Source organism: Tasmannia lanceolata, unplaced genomic scaffold (assembly GCF_043159265.1).
Source record: "Tasmannia lanceolata isolate RefF3 unplaced genomic scaffold, GAP_Taslan_0.1 ptg000005l, whole genome shotgun sequence".
In the NCBI taxonomy this organism is placed as follows: domain Eukaryota; kingdom Viridiplantae; phylum Streptophyta; class Magnoliopsida; order Canellales; family Winteraceae; genus Tasmannia; species Tasmannia lanceolata.
In genome coordinates this window covers 334,895-347,741 of record NW_027518682.1, presented here as the reverse complement: position 1 = coordinate 347,741, position 12,847 = coordinate 334,895, and the positions used below count along the sequence as shown (strand labels likewise).

General features: G+C 39.6%; 1 protein-coding gene across 1 annotated transcript; it reads left to right on the top strand.

Moving 5' to 3' along the window:
• Window positions 1–768: 768 nt before the first annotated feature.
• On the top strand, window positions 769–11,374 carry LOC143876972 (tRNA (guanine-N-7) methyltransferase). Its single transcript, XM_077378656.1, has 8 exons — window positions 769–1,455; window positions 1,542–1,595; window positions 1,816–1,891; window positions 3,232–3,311; window positions 3,490–3,539; window positions 3,618–3,702; window positions 3,915–4,013; window positions 11,073–11,374. Exons 1-8 carry the CDS (start codon window positions 1,231–1,233, stop codon window positions 11,295–11,297), a joined length of 894 nt encoding a protein of 297 aa, XP_077234771.1. The 5' UTR covers window positions 769–1,230; the 3' UTR covers window positions 11,298–11,374.
• Window positions 11,375–12,847: the final 1,473 nt, after the last annotated feature.

The window sequence follows — 12,847 nt, the reverse complement described above, 5'->3', positions numbered from 1 at the left end:
TTGGCTTGGTGAAAAAGAATGTAAGAAAGTAGAAAGGGTAGGTGAAATGCATTGGGATCCGTTTCTTACCTTCTTGGAGGGAAAAGCAACTCAATGGCATTTTGTCTTAAAACATGCTTTGGGATGTGTTTCACTTCTTTTTGAGAATTTAGCCAACTCAACCATTTTTTGAGATTTTCAGTTAAAAAATTCTATTTTTTTTTTAGAATTTTCCCTTAGCTCTACGAATATTATATGCTAGCAATAGTCAAGCATGCATCTACTACTATACAGCGGGAGAAAAATATATTATATATACTAGAAAGTTAGGCCACAGAGAGAGAGAGAGAGAGAGAGAGAGAGAGAGAGAGAGAGAGAGAGAAGAGAGAGAGAGAGAGGTGAGAGGTGGGTTGGTTGGCCCACTTCTTCCATCCCAGACATAGAAAGTATCGGTCCACCTTCTCCATCCAAAACTTAGGAAATCAATTATGTGTGTTTAATAGTGATTAATAGTTATATGTAGCATGTATACGGTTGTAAACTTGTAATGTTGTAAATGATGTGAGGGTGTGCGTTGTGAGCATGGGCATGAGAACCCACGTTTTTTAATTTATAAATAAGACATGACCACCCGTATTTTCCCATTATCTATATCATACAATGAGAATACTTGGGTGTCCCCTTATAATCAGATTGAAACCTTTTGCTACATGCCTAGCCATATATCTTTCTACATCACATTTTGAATTACACTTTCTTTTAAATACCCGTTTGCAGCCAATGGGTGTATCACCTTTCTGTATGCCAACTAAGTCCCAACCTCCATTACCATCCAAGGATTTTAGGTCCTACCGTTTAAAAGAATTAGAACTTTTAAATACCTTTGAAAAAGTATCTGGATCATATCAAGCTCATACTCCTGGATTTATACAACGAAATCATTGATTAGATATGATGACCAGTCTACCCCCTTTGAGATCTACTCGAGTATACACCATCTGTTACTGGATGGGAATTGCATCATGTTCAATCCATGAGAATGGAACAATTGTATTCTGCAGAAGATATGATAAGAGAGTAATTTTTGGTCGACTATAGATAACTTTTTGTAGAGGGAAATAAAAAATCAAGTACCCTCACCCGTTTTAAGTTGCTCTTTCCCCATCATCTGATTCAGGGGGTAATTTAGTCACAGAGCGACCATTTTTAGTCCTAGGGTTCTTTCTCACCCAAAAAAAAAAAACCATAGAAATGGGGATGGTGAGTTGGGGAATGAGAAGAAACATGTTTTGGGGGAATGCCTTTTCTATATGGCCCGCTGCAGCAACCATGCCTCGCAATCATCCGACCCTCATCATCGGTAGCAGAAGAAGAAGAACAACAGACTGTTGCAGAAGCCTCACCCATGTCGTCAGAAGCCCTGAACTGGTGGATTTGGAGTACGCCGACCTTGGCCTTAAAGAGATAGTTGGCGAGGTGAGGTGAGGTTGTATGCACCTTTTTTATTTACTTTGTGTTCCCCCAATGAATATATATTATATGGGTTTCTTCGTCGTTTCCAGGTGGGTCACGTTCGAATCCGGCAGCATGTCAACCCCCTCACTGCATCATTTACGGTAAGACAGACAGACAGACTTACTTCCTCTTCCCAACTCAATTTGTTATGGAAACGATGCTCTACTCACTTCCGTTTAATGCCATTCTCTTCCACCCTATTTTCTTCACACCTCTTCATGCCATTCCATTCTATCTTAATCTTTGCATTCTTCCTCTTTTCTTTTTTTCTTTTTTCTTTTTTCCTCATTCAATGTTTTCACTCTAGATTTTTGTTCGCAGACCCCTGCTCAGGTACCTCACTGGAATGAAGTTTTCAAGGACCCAACTCTCCCTCTTATGCTGGACATCGGCTCTGGTTACGAATCCCCTCATCTTAATCTATTCATTTCTAATATTGATAAATTCCACTCCTTACTCTGCTTCATACATCAAGCCCTATTCTCAGATGCAGTCTAATTGCATTTTGTGCTATTTCCGTGTCAACTCACAATCTAATTGTCCCCACATTCTAATTAGGGATTTGCTAGGGAATTTCACTCAAAGCCATTTCCCGGCTAACTTTTGCATGAGACAACAGCCACACAGGCAGGCTCACTTTTCAGCAGATTTTCTCTTCTTCATTTTGTTTATCTGAGGTTATGGGTGGAATAAATTAGTTTACAATTGTGTAGCTTGTGACTTTGCTATCTAGTTGTTTGGTATGAGTAGGAGTATTAGAGAAAAGGGTTATGGTATCTAGATTGATTTGGGTAGGAGTTTTTGAGGAAATCGTAAGCGGGTGCAAAGCGGGTTTTCTATCTAATATTTAAGTAGTCTTTTTTTCTTTTCTTTTTTTCATATCAACGAAGAAATTTATTCCGGACATTGTTGTTTCTGCCCACAGATGAGGATTGACCCTTCCCTCGAAGTGGGTCGAAAGGCTGATCTTCCCTCTAAGAAGATCAATCACATTGCAAACTGATTCAGGTTCATAACAGGTGGCTGTTCTCTCATGCCAAAGTCAGCCGCAAAATGCCTTTCCGCGAAATTCCCTTGCAAATCCCTTCTAATTATAATGCACATCCAACGAACCGTAACTCTTCCACCGTGGATACAACTATAGCACAAGTTGGGTGAAATTTGGCTAACGAGAGCATATATCAACAACCCCATGCATTAGAGATGTATCAGGAAAGAGTAGTGTCTTCAGCATAATTTATCTGTGATAACTTGAACTGGAAGAGTACTGTCTTCAGCATCATGTCCTGCATAATGGTGGTTGTGTATCTCCCAGTAGGGAACCAACCACTGAATGGTTTGAAGGTTGATATATTGCGGAACAGTTTCTCCTTTTCTAGCAACAAACATAAGGCCCCTTCTGCCTTCTACCTTCCAGTGGCGTCGCAGCCCACTGTTTGCCCAATGAAGGATGATGTGAATGCTTGGTTGCCCAACATTGGCCCGCATAATTTTTCAAATTGCATTAATTTTTTTAATCTAATGAGTCGCAAATAACTGAATTTGCTTTCCTGCTGGATTACTGCATGTATATTCTCCAGGTGATCAATTTTTGGGTTTGCACTGAGAAAGTCTTATCTGCTCACATATTTATTTAAATACAGGCAAATTGGGCGAATTTAATGTCTCAATTATCAGTTCTATAAAGAACAGAGTTCCTTGAGTTTGAACATCAGACTAACAAATCAGAACTCCCAGGTAGCGGAAGATTTCTCATTTGGCTTGCAAAACGGTGCCCTGACTCGAAAAATTATTTGGGTCTGGAAATACGACAGAAGGTATGGAACATACATCATTTTTTTACTTCATACTATCCATTTTAATTTCTATAGAATTAGTTGTTGCCATCATACCATGAGAAACAGGTGCTTAACTATTTTTCGTCAAACAGCACTAGGATTTAGTATCCCTCATTGATTACGTTGTTTACTTTTTTTATATGGTTTTACTATGCAGTTGGCCATACGTGCACAATTTTGGGTCAATGAACTGTGTCTCAAAAACATGTAAGGTCCTGTTATTCACTCTTACACAAAAGAAGATCACAAGCTTCAAGCGCCTAAGGATGTTTTATTTGAATCCAGCTATTTCATGTTTGCAAATGCCACAATTTCTTTCGAACAACTAGTGTCCACGTACCCTGGACCTTTAACGCTAGTTTCAATCCTGGTGAGCATAGTTATCTTTTCATAAATTGTCTTGTAAGTGCCATTCAGTCGACATGTATTCGCACACATGGGATCCATCGTGCTTTTTTTTAAATCAACTTTTGGATCTTCTCCCAAGTGAATGTGTGATCTTTGGCTGTATGGTAGAAAATGATGAAGATGTTGGTTTCAGATTAAATGACGTCATGGTTCATGAAAGCATATTGCTTGCAGTGTCCTGACCCACATTTCAAGAAAAGGCATCACAAAAGAAGAGTTCTGCAGAAGCCCCTAGTGGATTCTATAGTAAAGAATTTGAGTCCTGGAGGACAGGTATACACTTTGTCATTACAATTACGTGCATGAAGGTAGTTCATTATTATGTACAGGATAGACGTGATATGTTGATTTTCTTATTAAGTGTACATGTCCTGCATGCTTCTTCTGGAGTGAGTCATGTAGTTTAGAATTTATTCTCACTTGTTGAATCAAATCGTCTTTTCCTGAACTAGGACATCTAGAGTTACAACTGATGCTTGTGTGAGACTAATTCATAAAGGACCTCAGGTGCATCTTCACTACAGCAATAATCACAATGTTACTAATGCTGCATATTTTCTTGTAGCAAGCAGCTCAGAATAGCTATATGTTTAAATGGAAACAACTTCACCAGTACAGGAGTGGTACTTCTGGACATCAACCATTTCTCCTTACGGGATGACCAATAAAACCAACGAAACTTCATCCTATATGGACTAAAGCTCTGGAACGGAGACAGGACTTTGCTTGAGAGAGAGAGAGAGAGAGAGAGAGAGAGAGAGAGAGAGAGAGAGGTTGTTATATAATAATCAAAAAATTATTCTAAAGTCAAAAAATCAAAAGATGACAAATCAGATAAATCAAAGGTGGGCCTATATATGGCATAGACCTTTAGAATAGGTCTATTAGCAAAAACTATAACTTTTGATATATACACCTAAAACTTTATTGTAACAATCTATGATTTACTGATGTACATGAAGTTGGATATTTAGGTACTAAATTCTATAACCGATGTTGAAGATATGAAAAGGCATATTAAGCTGATTAAGTTTGAAAAATGGTCAGTCAATTATGGCTGTGTTCTCTAGTATTTACATAGAGAGGTTTTGTTGATGCATATGAGGACTAATTCCTTCTTTTACATTCTTATGAAAATTTTGGTTGATTTTCAGTTATATGGTACCACACATGGATTCTTACAGTGTCAGGAGAAAAAAGAAACTAAACATGAAGTTGCGTATAAAATTTAGACTCAGAATTCTATGGTTCATAATCCAATCACAACAAATGAATGTTCGAGAAAAGGGGCTTCCACAAGACAATTAGAGAGGGGATAGATAATCATATTTACCAAACCAACCTCGCCCATGATCTAAATGCAACAAAAGAAGGGGTGTTAGAATTATCTTTGGGCCATTTTGTTTTCTTATCTGTTTTGTAATCAGTGCCTCTGATTATTCTTTTAGTTCCATCTTTTACATTCCTTTATTTTTTATTATTAGGTTTTTGTGTTCTGCAGATTTCTAGCTTTTGGTGTTACAAATAAAGCTTCATTTCTTTGTCTCTTTTGCTGTTTGTTTATTACTCAAGATGGGATATTACAAATAAATTCCAGAATGATCCAATAACTACAATCTGCTTCTCCTTTTTGGGCATCGTTCTTATCAACTCATCATCATGTTTTCTGGAAAGATTCTTCAAAACACAGTTGTAGGTTTGAAATAGATGACTTGGGGAGCAAAATGGGATTAGTAGAATACCAAAAAGACAGAAAGCAAAATGGTAGGCCAAGATAAACTATTTTAAATTATCCACTTTGCACCCGGTGATGGATGCGTAAACGGAAGCTTCTTCCTTTTCCATATTAATGCCGACAAGGGAACTTTTTGTGAAGTTAATCTTCAGGCCCAAAATTAACTCGAACCATTTGAAGGCTCTCTTTAAGTCTCAAAACAAATTTGCCTCATCTTCCAGAAATAAAGTGTGCTGTCGGCAAACTGCAGGTGAAATAATGATTGGCTTCTTCTAGAAGGCTTCAACCCCTTTATAAATCCTCTCTCTTTTGCCTTTTCCAAAAGTAAGCTTAGAGCTTCCGTCACCATGATAAACAGATAGGGGGAAATCAGGTCTCCTTGTCTTAGACCCCTCGAGCTCCTGAAAAATCCGATCGGATATCCATTGTGAATAATTGGGAAGAATGTTGTGGAGATGCATTCTCTAATCCTCCCCCCACCACACACACACACACACTCACTTCTTACCAAAGCCCCATCTTACACTGGATGAAATCCAAGATATTCCAATCTACATGATCGTAGACCTTTTCCATATCTATTTTGCATAATATACCCCTTTTACCTGCTCTTTTGGTGGTATTTAGCATCTCATTTGCTATGAGTATACCATTTAGAATTTGCCTTCCATCAACAGAAGCTCCCTGGAATTTTGATATGATTTGCCCCATATACAACTTTGATCCTCCTGGCTAAAACTTTTGACAATATCTTGTACATGCTATGTACAAGACTGATAGGCCTGAAGTCTTTGAATTCGATAGCCCCCTCTTCTCGGGAATAAGGGTAATGAAAGTAGTATTGGTCTCCTTTCCCAGCCTACGCCTTTTATGAAACTCCTGGATAAAAGCCATGGCATCATTGCTTATGGTTTCCCAATTTCTTTGATGGAACGCATTGGGAAAACCATCCGGACCTGGGGCCTTATCTTTTTTCATTCTTAAGATTGGCAAGCTCACTTCCTCCTCTGCGAAGTCTCTTTCTAACCATTCCATTTGGCTTTGAGTTAGACTTTTGAAAACAATACCTTCCATTTTCGGTCTCCAATCATCCTCCTTAGTGTAAAGCTGGGAAAAGTACTGACAAATGAGGTTATGAATGCCAATATTATCTTCAACTAAGGCTTCCCCATTCCGTAGGCAGTTGATTGCATTTACCTTCTCCTAGCGCTCGCCATTTTGTGGAAGAATGTAGTGTTCTCATTGAGCCATGTAGCTCTGGATTTTTGCTTCCAGCTAATTTCTTCCCTTCTCAATAATTCTTCATATTCTAATTTGAGTGTCATCCTTGCCATATTGTCATCTTCTTGTAGTGGGGTTCGCCCTTCCTCTTCTTTTCTATCCATAAGGGCGATATATTGCAGGATTTGCTCTTTTTTGAGTTTCTTTTCTACTGAATAATTTTTCTGCCATTTATTTATTTTTCCTTTTAATGTTTTCAAATTTTTACTCAGCACAAAGCCCTTCCACCCATCCACATTAGACTCCACCCACCATTTCATGATATTATTGTCAAATTCCTGTATCTCACAAAGGGCCAAATAGAGCTTGAAAGGCCTCGGACCGCCATCATAAGCTTTCATTTCTAACAAGACTGGGCAATGATCAGGTATAAGTCGAGGGATCACCCTTTGCAAAATGATTGGGTAAGCATCCACCCACTCTTTAGACACACCAATACTCGGTCTAGCCTGCTTAGAATGGCGTTTGCTTGATAATTTGTCCAAGTAAAACTAGCGCCTTCTAGAGGAAGATCCACCAATTCACTATCTTGGATGAGATCAGATAGCTTTTACATGCTTCTTGTTAGACATCCACCACTACTCTTTTCATGAGGGAATCTAACAGTGTTGAACTCTCCGCCCACAATCCAAGGCTCACTCCAATCTCATAAATCCCCTTGAGCCCTGTCCAACAATCCTTCCGGTTTTGAGCCCTTGGAGGCCCAGAAACAGCTGTCAGCCTCCACAGAACCTGTAAGTGCTCACTGTATGATTGGTGCGAAATAGAGTATACATTTTTGATATTCAAATAATATAAAATTGGGTTTTCTTCCATATGACAATGATACCTTCTGCAGTACCCATCGCATCTAGAGAGGTCCATAGATGATTCTTCTGCTCCATAAGTTGTTTATGAGAGCTTCAGTCACCCCTTCCATTTTGGATTCTATCACTACCATTATATCCGCTCCTCTACTCCGAATAATTTCTTTGGCTGCCAATTGCTTTGCCTCAGCCCTGAGCCCCCTTATATTCCAAAACAGTATCTTCATCATTGACTGTTTTTTACTTTTTCTCACCTTCCATTGGCTTGACTCAAATCAAAACCCGCAGTTCCCTCATCCCCTTTGTCTTTCCTTTATTTGACTTGGCTTCACCCTCCTCTCTATTCTCCAAGTCTTCTATCATTCTTCTTGATTGCTCCAGATTCTCCTCAAACCAAATACTAATTTCCTTTCCTTTTGCCATCATGGATTGCTGTTCAGAGAGGCATGGATAGAGCTACCTGAAATATAGGATTGTTCCTCCGGGTTCAGTGCTGCTTCAATGACGGCCCGAACCTCAGCATTCGGTGAGTCTTCTTTGCTGCAGGCTTCTGGCGAATTGCAGCATAACTCCTCTTTAACGGGGTCTAATTCTTGTTCCAGATCCTCCGATTCTGCCGCCCGAGAAGATGGCTTGTCCATCATATTGTCTACTGTTTCTGCACTTTGTGGCTCTACCAACTTCTCTGGCGATACTTTCATTATTTTTCCCTATTTTCCCCATCCTGCATTAATAACTTCTTCTTGTTGTCTCTTTCTATGGATATTATCAACATCTCCTTAGGCATTACCGGATTTGAGGGAGAAACTGCTCTACTACTGATGGCCTTGTTCCACAAATATTTAAGGAATTCGTCTTGTTCTTCTTCAGTGAGTCTGATTTTGTGCCCCAATTCCTTACCCTAGTGCCCCTTTTAATTGAAAATACTTGGCGCGAGCTCTCCCCCTGGCCTAGCTACCCTGATTTCCGGGTTGTGCTTCCTATTGTTTTTCCCGGCCCACAGAGATGCCTCTAAAACCGTCACCTTCCACAGAAAATCCAGTACCTCATTGAATTTATCATGGGTATGAGTGTTCACCATGTTTGATCGAACAATATCAGCCAGCTTCTCGTAGCACCTTCGTCTAAAGCAGTCCATGTTAATCAATCTGTTCGAGCCTTCATCTAACTCGGTTTCCTGGGGTCCAATCATGGACGAATCAGATTTTGAAGGGCCCTTTTCCCAAGCCGACGCTTGATTGGATATCCTCTCTCCATGTGGCATACTGAGACTTTCCTCTTTCGAAGGACCCTCAGGTTCTGCCGATGAAAACCCACTCAGCGGTGGTACCCACTGCGTTTTTATTTTTCTTTCAATTTCACTGGGACAGCTGCGTTGGAGCCATGTGTCAAGCTATTCTTGGGATGCTTCCCCTTTAAGGACTTTTCATCATTTTTCTCTGCAATTTCAGAGTTTTCTGCTTTATCTGCACTACTGCCGGCTACGTGTCCTTTTCTTCCAGCCTTTTTCCCTCAATCTGTGTCTATTGTAGAGTCGTATCCTTAGGTTTTGGCAGTTTTTGAGAATACCACTCACATTTGAATGAACCGCTACGATTGACTCATCCTCCGGGGAGGATCCATCAGATTGAATCTCCTTCACCCGTTTACCAGCTTTGATCTCAGCCCTTCTTTTTTCTCCATTTGACAAACGGTCCAGAGTATCATCTTCTTCCTTCAAACGCTCACCAAAATCCTTCCATTGCTATTCTCCTTAACAGCATCTCCGTGCTTGCTTTTTCTCCGGATGACTCGGTTGTTTCTAGACGATTCTCCTTCCACGCCATGTCCATTTTTACTTCCAGCGCTGTTCCGAAGAGCTCACTAAGGCATAAAACAGTTTTTTGATCTCAGGCTTTCAAAGGAATCCCATAGAAGCGGATCCATATGGATTTTGCTCCGGTTCTGTAAGCAGGATTCCATGTCTCCATTCGTTAAAGCCATTCACCGCAAGCCATTCCGCCCCTCCTCAAAATATCAGTTGCTTGATCGAAATGAATCGGAAAACAACCTTCTGGTTAAATAATGGATATAAGAATATTTTAAGTGCTATTAAATTGATTTTACCTCTGTATATTTAATTCTGGTATGTTTCCTTTGCCATGTTTAAAGCCATTCACCGTAATACTGTATATTTAAGTGCTAAGCTTTGATTTTATCTTTGTATATTAAGCATACAGGTGACCATTATTTTAGGTGCTAATAAATTCTTAAATCCATTCAAGCTTCGCCCATTTTTATCCAAACATACCATATTTTGTTTCCTCTTTTGTGCCATAAATTCACCCATTTTTTTATATTCGGTAGCAATAAACTCTCTCTCTCTCTCTCTCTCCAAGAGACAAATATATTCATACCAGCAAAATTACAACGGGGACCAGTAGTCCCACTAGATTTGCATTGTATGAATTGCCCAGGAGCATTCTCCTTGGCCCAAAAGAAAAACCCATTACCCCTTACATTACCCAATAGCCTCAATTTAATCGAATCTAGCAAAAAGTGCCAAATTTGTGGGACACCGATTTCTCCACTGCAATCCGCTGGCAAATTCGATTTTCAAAAATCCCGCTCGAAGTCCCAGAGCTATTGTGCACCCCTAACTGTGCACGGTAGCCAACCACCCAACATCATCATCCAATCTCCAGCGGCCTCCACCTCAAACCACCACCAAACACCGACGGCTCCCCGTTAAAAATATATCAAATTCTTCCACCATCTTCTCCAAAACTTACTTCCATTAACCCAAAATCATCCCATCCAAAAGTATACTCCTAGCCCTAACCCTAAACCGTAACCCTAAAGACTATACTACTCCCCCACCTCCTTTCCCAATCAACCCTAACCCTAACAACCCTAAAACTCCCCTCCTCTTCCTCCTCCTTCAAACCTTAACCCTACAAGGTTCATTGCCACTATCCACAACCTCCCTCACCGCCATATCCAACCTCCTCCTTTTCCCCCGACTCTGAACACCCTTTTTCTTACACCGGCCCCTTCCACAGCCTCCAACAACTCCCCCATCATTTTCTCCATCAACCCTAACTGGATTTCATGACTGACCACCCAACTATTATCACATTGTTCTCATATCTCTCTTTTTGATAGATAAACAATTAGATCAGTGGTTGTTGCTTGCATTTCTAAATTTTTCTAAATTTTTTTTTCAAACCCTGTACCATTTTTTGTAATGGCATTCTCCCAATGTTTTTCCAACCTGTAACTACGCTTTTACTTGTAAAATTCATGGTAGCCGAACTTTGCCCTTGGGAGGATATTTTTTTTACACCTTATCTTAACCATAATCTACCTTCTGATAAGACAGGAAACCTCACTTTGCGATGGTTCCTTTTTCATGTGGGCTGTAAATTGATTTTAACTAAGTATATTTAATTCTGGTGTTTCTATATTTTCTTTTGCTTTATCCTTGAGATGATGGATATTCTCATCGTTATATGATATGCCTTTGAATAGGTTTTCGTGCAGTCTGATGTGCTTGAGGTGGCACTTGACATGAGGAAACAATTAGATGCCTGGCCAGATGTGTTCCAACACATAGATAGCACCGACCCCAGTGTGTTATGTGACCCTCAAGGATTTATCTTAGAAAACCCACTGGGAATACGAACTGAAAGAGAGATACATGCAGAGTCTGAAGGGGCAAAAATATACAGAAGAATGTATCAGAAAAGATTCTAGTATGTTTCTACCATGCAGACTGAAATACTTCCATTTTTTTCTTCGCAGTATTAGTCTCTCTCTCTCTCTCTCTCTCTCTCTCTTTGGCAGGAATTAGTCCTGCGAGTATTATTAGTTTCTTCCTTATATTACCTGAGATTGATTGTCGTGAACACTTCTAAGCCAATGCCGTTGTTGTTGTTTGCTGCTGCACTTGTTTGTTCTTTTTTTTTTAATGGAATGGTACTTGTTTGTTGTTCTGCTGCTGCCGAGTGATCATATCCTGCTTCTTGCACCCGTCACTATGAGAGATCGTCCTCTAGGCACCGTAGGAACGATTCACTGATTGACGTATATTTGCTAGGTACCATTGCAGTAGGCATTTCGCGGACCGACAGCCTGCCTGCGAGATGCATTCTGCGATGGTCCCTAGCAAATCCCATAATTTTATGATGGGAAATGAATTTTTTCCCGGTCCACCCACCTCAAGTGTATTTATGATTACGCTTTTTACACTACAGGGGGTAAATATATCATTATCCTTTTTAAGATTTGCATACTTGTTTTTTGTACGGGTGGCTTGGGGTTCCTTGTGAATTTTATTTGTAAGAGGTTTTTTTTAACATTTTAGATCAAATGCTTTGTTTCTTTTATTTGACTACAATTAAGGCGGTTCTAATAATTAATATTGACGGTAGCAACATTTATATTAGTTATTTAGTCATTCCTTGCCTTGCCCATGTATCTAGTGTATAAAACTTGTCTGTCTCGCAAGAAAAAGCCTAGCAATTAATTTCCTACTGGCATTGCCAAACAAGAGTTGGGTGCTGTTACTCTGCCTGCATCGCAAGAAAAAGCCTAGCAATTAATTTCCTACTGGCATTGCCAAACAAGAGTTTGGTGCTGTTACTCTGCCTTCATCTACTAGTGTTGCCACTGCCATTGGCACCGCCACACTAAAGTTCATTGTTATTGTAACTACTTCCATTAAAGAGAACGAAGAATGTTTCATGTTTACCTGCATACAGTGTGTATTATACTACTAAGATTGTATTTACTAGTATGTACTTTGGGCAACATTTTCCATGTGGTCCTTTCTTATATCTTATATCATTGGATTTCAGTGTTAAGTATTAGAAATAAGAGTATAAATTCTCAGCAGCGGAATATTGCTGGATATTGATCTAAGCAATAAGATATAAGAGATTATAATTTCATGGAGCATTAATTATTAGAGCCCTAACTGTATATTGTTCTTTTTTTTCTCTGTCAATGAGAAAAATGTAACGAGTTTAGCTACATATCAAGAGGTTTTTTCTAGGGAAATGATAAATGCGGCCCTTTCCCTCACTTGGGACACCCAGCTGTGTATTGTACGTGGCAATCACTTCACTTCATTCCTTGAGATGTGAAGTACATCAGCACCTTTTCAGTCATAGATACAGTGTAGCTGGGTGTCCCTAGTAATGAGAAGGGGCGTGAATATCAGTACCATTTTATTTTTTTTAGCACAATTTAAATCAACTGCTGCATAGGCTACTTGGGCTAAGAGCGAAAACAAATGTTAATGC